Below are 9,365 nucleotides of genomic sequence, written 5' to 3' on the forward strand. Positions count from 1 at the left end.
TATCTACGTTAATTTTAACTCCAATAAAAAAAAATTGACCTCATACATAGAGAAAAGGGTTGCTTTATCATTTCATAAGAAAAAAATTATAGTAAATATATTAATTCAGGAAAACTAGGCTTATTAGGCAAATCGGGCCTTGAATAGTAGGCTGAGAAGTGAGTTCTGGCTACTAGGTACGACATATATATATATATATATATATATATATATATATATATATATATATATATATATATATATATATATATATATATATATATATATGTAATGTGAATTATTCTGGGTAGAAGTAAATAGGAGCTGCCTCGTATGGGCCAATAGGCCTTTGCAGCTTTCCTTTATTCGTATATTCTGTTTAAATTAAACAAAGTTACTGAACCAGTATCGTCCTGTACCCATTCCAGAGTCAGTACTTCTATCTCACGTACTGAAACACCTGGTATTAATGGACGTGAAACCTATTCCGGGTATCCGGAAACCTAACCGACAGTTTCAAGGATCTATAATACCATAATATCTACCATCAGTGCCAATCACCGGCCCCTTGATGGACCCTTCTGCATGGGTATTGGCATGGTGCCCGGACTCTGTGCCAGTACCCTTCCCAGAGTCCACCATAGCACCAACACGGTCCGCATCCCAATCCGCGGGGCAGGTGCCGGGACCGTTGGGGCAGTAGATGAACTCCTGGCTGTGGGGGGACGACATCAACACCGCCAGATTGAAGACGGCGAAAACGACGACGGAGGCGACGAAGAAGAATCGGTCGAGGACGAGGCAGAGGTAGCGCCACTCCTGGCCGTGGGGCGAGGCGGCGGTGGCGCTGTCTTCAGTGGTCTTGTCTTCCCTGTTTGCCAGCAGATGGTGGATCCCCTCGAGGGCGTCGAGGCTTCGACGGTGGTACTCGTCTGCTGATGTTAAGTGTATGGTTAGTTGGTGGAGAAACACGTGTGTGTGTGTGTGTGTGTGTGTGTGTGAGTGTGTGTGTGTGTGTATGTGTGTGTGTATGTGTGTGTGTGTGTGTGTATGTAAAATTGATTGATTGACAGTTGAGAGGCAGGCCGAAAGACCCAGAGCTCAATCCCCACAAGCATAACTAAGTGGTCATATATATATTTATATATATATATATATATATATATATATATATATATATATATATATATATATATATATATATATATATATATATATATATATATATATATATATGACAATGTCTGACCACGGAGGAAAATGAAACAGGAATTTCCTTAAGTACTTTCGTATATTAAATACATCTTCAGAAGGAATGAATCATTCATTCCTTCTGAAGATGTATTTAATATACGAAAGTACTTAAGGAAATTCCTGTTTCATTTTCCTCCGTGGTCTGACATTGTCACATTCTTAATCACGTGTTTATTTTCGTGATATACATACATATATATATATATATATATATATATATATATATATATATATATATATATATATATATATATATATATATATATATATATATATATATATATATATATATATATATATTACACAAATAATCACATTAATATGCATACAAAAACGTAACTATACAATAAAACAGAAGTATGCAATATGCAGAAAAGAAGAAAGAGTGAATATACATATTTTCCCTCGTAGTTTCAAGGCAAAACTCACCCATGGAGGAGGCCTTAGTTCGTCCAGGTGTGCCAGGGGGCTCCACCTGTACCACCTTCACCTTGGAGTCTCGCCGCTTCTCCTGGAAAGAACGAAACAGTGGGCCAGAATTCATCCAGCATTTGCACAACTCCTTACGAAACCTGAATATGTTTCCATAATCATGGCGGCTTTGTTTACGTAATGTCAATAAACAGCTTACGAGCTAAGACACTTCGCAAAAACAAGGTTATTATTGTTATAACCAACCTCGTAGTGCTTCGGAGCTCGTAAACTGTTTGATCAATTAGAAATGATGTACAGGTTTGATAAATTTTGTAAGTGGAGGAGAAAATGCTTTACAAATCCTGGCAGATGACCAGGCATCAGAAGTGAGTCAGACGAGTGACTTACTCCAGAGTCAGATGAGTGACTCTGGTGTAAACAAAGACACTCACCACACGACGCAGTTGAAGATCGAGGAAGCGTTTGATGGCCACGGTCGGCGCCCGGGACCTTCTGAAGGAGGCCCGCTCCCCCTTCCTCACCTAAAGACAAAAATTTATCTTGTCTACAGTTGTATTTTATGTGACACAGGCACAATATAGACGCGTCCATTTTCTTCGATATAACTCCCCAATGTTGTTCTATGTAGTACCCTAATTTCTCATATATTACATATATTATCATCCATATTAATTTTATTTTCTTCTTTATGACACTCCGTTTTCTACGATATAACACCCCTTTTTATTCTGCATAATACCACATTTTCTTCTATATAGGATTCTATTTTCCATTTAACACCCCTGTTTCTTCTACATAACACTTAATTTTCTTCAACATAGCTTCTCATTTTCATCTATATAACGACATTTTCTTCTATATAACCCCATTTTCATCTAACCACATTTTCCTCTATATAACAACATTTTCATCTACTTAACGCCATTTCTTTTCCAAGTAACCCAATTTTCATCTCTATAACATCCTATTTTCTTTTCTATAACTCCCAATTTTCTTATATATAACCCCGCAGTTGTTCTATATAACCCAATTTTCTTCTGTAAATCCTCTACACCACTTTATAAGTAAGCGAATGGTTGTATTCGTGAGGTATTTGCAGTTTCATATTACTAATAAAAACGAAGATAGTGTTATAGTACTGGAATTCACTAAAATTATCTTACAAGGATTCGTGTTGTCTGGTTGTGTGTTAGTATGTGGCTAGGTAAGTATCATGAGAAAGCATTAAGCTAGAGTGACTATACAGCATTTGGAAAGGACAGGAGAACAAGGAGCTGGGAAAGGACGAAGGTAAGGATCGGTGACTAATCACATGGACTATAGGGGATCGAACGCCGACCAGTATAAAAAAAAGCTAGACTTTCAATCTACCACACACGACCACTTGAGCTGGACGGTAGAGCGACGGTCTCGCTTCATGTTGGTCGGCGTTCAATCCCCGACCGTCCAATTGGTTGGGCACCATTCCTTCCTCCCCATCCCATCCTAAATCCTTATCCTGACCCCCTTTCAGGTGCCATATAGTCGCAATAACCTGGCGCTTTCCCCTGATAAATCCCACCCCCCTTCAATCTACCAATAGTCCAAGTAGATGAGGCAAGTGTTAGTGGGATGTGGGGACGGAAACAGAGCCTCGGGGAACGACATTATTGAGCGACAATGTACTCTGAGAGGAAGTCCTCGAGTGTGCGCATGAGTCGTGTCTTGCACACACAAATCTAGTACAACAGGTAAGTACAAAGTGAAGGCCTAGAGTGGTGAGTGTCTAGGGACTACAGCCTGGGGGGCTAAATATTAAAGCCAAGTGCTTAAAAAATAGAGACCGGTGCTAACCCTCACTAACTACATGTTAGTGGGCTAGTGCTGAAAATAACAGCCTAGAGCTAAACATTTATGTTATGGGATCATTGCAGAGAGGCGTAAGCAGACCCAAAGAGACACGGTTACGTGAAATAACTTAAATTCTGGAAGACATTGGACAAGTCGTTAAAAAATAATTATATTTATAACGGATTTAACACAAAGAAATAATTTTAATTTAGTTTTTTTATGACATGTAAGTTGCTTATGTTCTTGCCTTTCAAGTGAAAGATTTCACCAAACGTTGCTTAAAAGCTATGCATTCGCAGATACGTCAATAAGATCACAATTAATTCAAGAGATACAGTCAGGTAAATTATAGCAAAAACAAACCACGGAGTTTACTTTCGAGTGATAATCATCATCCCACATCTTCTTGAGGTCCTTCCCAGGTGAGACCAGAAGCACCCGTCCCATGAACCGTCCCACGGCGCTGTTGTGGAAAGGAAGAGACAGAGAGGGGCCAAGCTGTCAATCACAATTCATTCGGAGACACTAAGGAATAACAGAAGCATGTCATTAAGATTTAATATACGGAACATGGAAGGAGATGTAACTGGTATTCTCTGATAAGTAAATAGATAAAGACAAAGCAATAGCAAAGGAGATCAGTGAATATGTTCTTAAAAAGAATATTGAAAAATCTTTAAGTTATACACATATATATATATATATATATATATATATATATATATATATATATATATATATATATATATATATATATATATATATATATAATATGGCTGCTGGTGTAAAGGACTTGAAATATATTGTTTTCTAGTAGATTATGTCTAACATATATGACTGCAGGGTTACAGAGCCTATAATATATGTGACTGCAGGGTTAGAGGGTCATTAATATTCTATATTTGGCTAAAGGGTTACAGGGCCTATAATACAAATGGCTGCAGGGTTAGAGGCTGTGATATATGTACAATATTCAGGCTTGTTCGCACATGTACAATATATGGGACAAGGACAACTATCCACTGAGCAGCTCTGTAGGTACTCACCTAGTTGTACTCACCTAGTTGTGTTTGCGGTGGTTGAGCTCTGGCTCTTTGGTCCCGCCTCTCAACCGTCAATCAACAGGTGTACAGATTCCTGAGCCTATCGGGCTCTGTCATATCTACACTTGAAAGAGTGTATGGAGTCAGCCTCCACCACATCACCCCCTAATGCATTCCATTTGTCAACCACTCTGACACTAAAAAAGTTCTTTCTAATATCTCTGTGGCTCATTTGGGCACTCAGTTTCCACCTGTGTCCCCTTGTGCGTGTTCCCCTTGTGTTAAATAGTGCACAATAGGTGCACAATGAACAATGTTAGATTAGGTGTGTGTGTGTGTGTGAATGTGTTAGAATTAATCTAGCTGCAAGTGTTAGAATTATTATTCTAGCACGTATCTGCTCTACAGAATATTCCTACGTTATTCTTTAACTGGGAAGGACGTTAAAAAATTTACTCTAATGTTCATTTTACAATTTTAAGCAATTCTCATTGCATTCATGATGATCAGTGCAACCAAGTTTGAAATTTAAGACTTAAGACTTAACATATAGATTTTAATACACGTCATTTCTCTCTCTCACTGTTTGTCTCTCTCTCTCTCTCTCTCCCTCTCTCTCTCTCTCTCTCTCTCTCTCTCTCTCTCTCTCTCTCTCTCTCTCTCTCTCTCTCTCTCTCTCTCTCTCTCTCTCTCTCTCTCTCACCTGAGTGCTCCTGGCACGGGAGAGCTGGAGTGATAATGACAACGAAGAGAGAAGACAGAAGTCACGATGTTTATCCCCAACATGAGAATGCATCCCCCGTAGTAACGACCTAAGGGAAGAACACCTGGATGATAGGGACCTTCTCCCACAGGATACTGGAATGTTTTTTTTTTGTACCGAGATGGTAGGATACAGCCATGTTTGTACGTGGCATGTGGTAATGTTTGAAGACTGGGATAATGAGAGGTTGGGACTCTGGGATTGTGGAGTACGTAATGAGGTATATATGTACTGGGATACCGGAATGCTAGGAAGCTGGAATGCTGATTCTCTGATGGGTGGTGAGATGATCAGATGCTGGGGTACGTGGATGGAGTACTTGGGTGCTGGGATACAGGGATGATGTCTTTCCTGGATGATGAGTTGATGGGATAGTAAAATGGTAGCATGCGGGGATGATCATATGCTGTGATCTGATGCTTCTTTGGTGAGATAAGGGAATGCTGTGCTGCTCACTTGAAGATATAGAGGACAACTGGAATAAGAATTCAATGGGATTCTTGTGTTATCTGGACACAGATGTAGAATAAAACATGACATTTGTTTTAAATACAGGTAGCCACTAGCTTTACCCCACAGCATATTCACCAGTTTGTAAATGATACAAATAACCCAATATTTATTAGATAAACTCTACACAAACGCGCCTGCACACACACACACACACACACACACACACACACACACACACACACACACACACACACACACACACACACACACACACACACACACGCACACCATAAATAAAGAGTAAATAATGTAATGAATCAAAATTTTATTAAGCACAAAACTGAACTAAAGACATTAGTGTCAAACTAGACACTTACTCAGTTCAGAAATATACATGTTTTGAAAAGTTGCTACAGTTATCGAGAAGCTACCTCTCTCTCTCTCTCTATTTGTGATTTATAACAAAGTCGACCTAAATAAAAATAAAATTAACCTAAGCTTCACTTATCCTAAGGAAGGAAATATAACTCAACTTAGCTAAATCTAGCCTAACATAACTGAACTTAACCCAAACTATACCTTCATTAGGCATAGAGGCCAGTGCCTAATCCCCAAGACGCCTGCCTTACAGACAGGCCTACCTTAGGGAAAGACCTACCTTCGAGAAAACCAACCTTATAGAGAGACCTACCTTAGATAGAAACCTACCTTATAGAGAGATCTACCTTAGATAGAAACCTACCTTATAGAGAGATCTACCTTAGATAGAGACCTACCTCAGATAGAGATCTACCTTAGATAGAGACCTACCTTAGATAGAGACCTACCTTAGATAGAGACCTACCTTAGAGACCTACCTTAGATAGAAACCTACTTTATAGAGAGACCTACCTCAGATAGAGACCTACCTCAGATAGAGACCTACCTTAGATAGAGACCTACCTTAGATAGAGACCTACCTTAGAGACCTACCTTAGATAGAAACCTACTTTACAGAGAGACCTACCTCAGATAGAGACCTACCTTAGATAGAGACCTACCGTAGATAGAGACCTACTTTATAGAGAGACCTATCTTAGATAGAGACCTACCTTAGATAGAGACCTACTTTATAGAGAGACCTACCTTAAATGGAGACCTACCTTAGATAGAGACCTACCGTAGATAGAGACCTACTTTATAGAGAGTCCTACCTCAGATAGAGACCTAACTTAGACAGAGACCTACCTTATAGTGAGACCTACCTTAGACAGAGACCTCCCTTATAGAGAGTCCTACCTCAGATAGAGACCAATCTTATTGAGAGACCTACCTTAGAGACCTACCTTAGATAGAGACCTACTTTATAGAGAGACCTACCTTAGATAGAGACCTACCTTAAATGGAGACCTACCTTAGATAGAGACCTACCGTAGATAGAGACCTACTTTATAGAGAGTCCTACCTCAGATAGAGACCTAACTTAGACAGAGACCTACCTTATAGTGAGACCTACCTTAGACAGAGACCTCCCTTATAGAGAGTCCTACCTCAGATAGAGACCAATCTTATAGAGAGACCTACCTTAGAGACCTACCTTAGATAGAGACCTACTTTATAGAGAGACCTACCTTAGATAGAGACCTACCTTAAATGGAGACCTACCTTAGATAGAGACCTACCGTAGATAGAGACCTACTTTATAGAGAGTCCTACCTCAGATAGAGACCTAACTTAGACAGAGACCTACCTTATAGTGAGACCTACCTTAGACAGAGACCTCCCTTATAGAGAGTCCTACCTCAGATAGAGACCAATCTTATAGAGAGACCTACCTTAGAGACCTACCTTAGATAGAGACCTACCTTAGACAGAGTGTCTACCTTATAGAGAGACCTACCTTAGATAGAGACCAATCTTATAGAGAGACCTACCTTAGAGAGAGACCTACCGATGAGGGGGACGCTCTCAGTAGGGGGTATCTCTTGGGTCATGGACATGAGGAAGACCATCATAGCCAGCAGGGCGTTGGTAGCGAGGCTCACCTTCTCTCCAGACTCCGCCGGCAGCATGAACGTCATCAGGGCTGCCAGGGTCCAGGGGAGAGAGCAATGAACGAACGGGAGAGGGCGAGAGCAAGGGCTGGAGGAGGAGGATGAAAGGAGGAGGAGAGAGAGAGAGAGGGAGAGAAGGGAGGAAGTATGAAGGGATGAGAGACATATATAATAATTTATTTAGAAGAGAAAGGGGACTGAGGTTATGTGCTTGGGGAAACATATTGGGTTCTATGTATTATCAATTATCTTCGTAATTGGTTAGAATTGTGCTCTGACGTTCTTGTCCTTTTGTACTCAACTTTGTGCTTGTGTGTGTGTCCAATCACTTGGGCTGGACGGTAGAACGACGATCTCGCTTCATGCAGGTCGGCGTTCAATCCCCGACTGTCCAAGTGGTTGGGCACCATTCCTTTCCCCCCTCCCCCCCGTCCCATCCCAAATACTTATCCTGATCCCTTCCCCAGTGCTATGTAGTCATGATGGCTTGGCGCTTTCTCCTGATAATGTCCTTTGTGCTTGTGTGCGTGGGTGTGTTTATTATTTGGGCCAGCAGACTGATCTATTTTTTCCTCTATTATGTCATATATTATATATACTACATATACTACATATATTTCTCTCTAACACACGCACAAACTCACACATTCCCAGGTAGCAGGTCGTAGCAGCTGTCTAATACCCAGGTACCTATTTACTGCTAGGTGAACAGGGGCACCAGGGTGAAATAAATACTGCCCATTTGTTTCTGCCTCGGCCGGGAATTGGTCGTGTGTGTGTGTGTGTGTGTGTGTGTGTGTATGTGTATGTGTATGTGTGTGTGTGTGTGTGTGTGTGTGTGTGTGTGTGTGTGTGTGTGTGTGTGTGTGTGTGTGTGTGTGTGCGCGTGTGTGTGTGTGTGTGTGTGTGTGTACTCACCTAGTTCACCTAGTTGTGCTTGCGGGGGTTGAGCTCTGGCTCTTTGGTCCCGCCTCTCAACTGTCAATCAACAGGTGTACAGGTTCCTGAGCCTATTGGGCTCTATCATATCTACACTTGAAACTGTGTATGGAGTCAGCCTCCACCACATCACTTCCTAATGCATTCCATTTGTCAACCACTCTGACACTAAAAAAGTTCTTTCTAATATCTCTGTGGCTAGAGATATTAGATATTAGATATGGCTCTGTGTGTGTGTGTGTATGTGACTGAGTAAACATGAGGATATAAATTTGTTAGGCAGCTCCTATATACAGCCAACCAAACTCACTCAAGGATTTGTCTATCCTACCCTTGAAACCCCTCAAGCAATCCTACGTTGATTGGATTGAATCACAATCCCACTGAACTGCATATTTCTAACAAGGGCAAGATAGAAAAAAAACTTAAAAAAGTGTATGTTATTTTAAGAGTTTGTCTTATGTGCCCTGATATCCTATCTTCCTAATTTCGAACACATATGTATTAATATATTGCTCTACAATTCTCACTAATCGTCACACGTAGATGTCTCTCGAATTCAGATTTCGTAACTTAAACACAATTCAGATTGAAATAAACCTGCACTAATCGGACTTAAGATAATCCCTACAATAC

At 40.5% G+C, this 9,365-nt stretch overlaps 1 protein-coding gene across 1 annotated transcript in view; it reads right to left on the reverse strand.

The window, feature by feature from the left end:
• Positions 1-313: 313 nt before the first annotated feature.
• The window catches only part of LOC123754616 (neuronal acetylcholine receptor subunit alpha-9-II-like), a 10,742-nt gene continuing 1,690 nt past the window's right edge, over positions 314-9,365 (reverse strand). Inside the window, exons 5-9 of the mRNA XM_045737089.2 lie at positions 7,688-7,822; positions 5,245-5,353; positions 3,862-3,961; positions 1,663-1,741; positions 314-914 (exon numbers count right to left, since the gene is read on the reverse strand). Coding sequence (XP_045593045.1) covers positions 496-914; positions 1,663-1,741; positions 3,862-3,961; positions 5,245-5,353; positions 7,688-7,822 — 842 coding nt within the window. The 3' untranslated portion in view covers positions 314-495. The remainder of the gene's footprint in view (positions 915-1,662; positions 1,742-3,861; positions 3,962-5,244; positions 5,354-7,687; positions 7,823-9,365) is intronic.

The sequence above is a fragment of the Procambarus clarkii genome, chromosome 18 (assembly GCF_040958095.1).
Source record: "Procambarus clarkii isolate CNS0578487 chromosome 18, FALCON_Pclarkii_2.0, whole genome shotgun sequence".
Classification (NCBI taxonomy): Eukaryota; Metazoa; Arthropoda; class Malacostraca; order Decapoda; family Cambaridae; genus Procambarus; species Procambarus clarkii.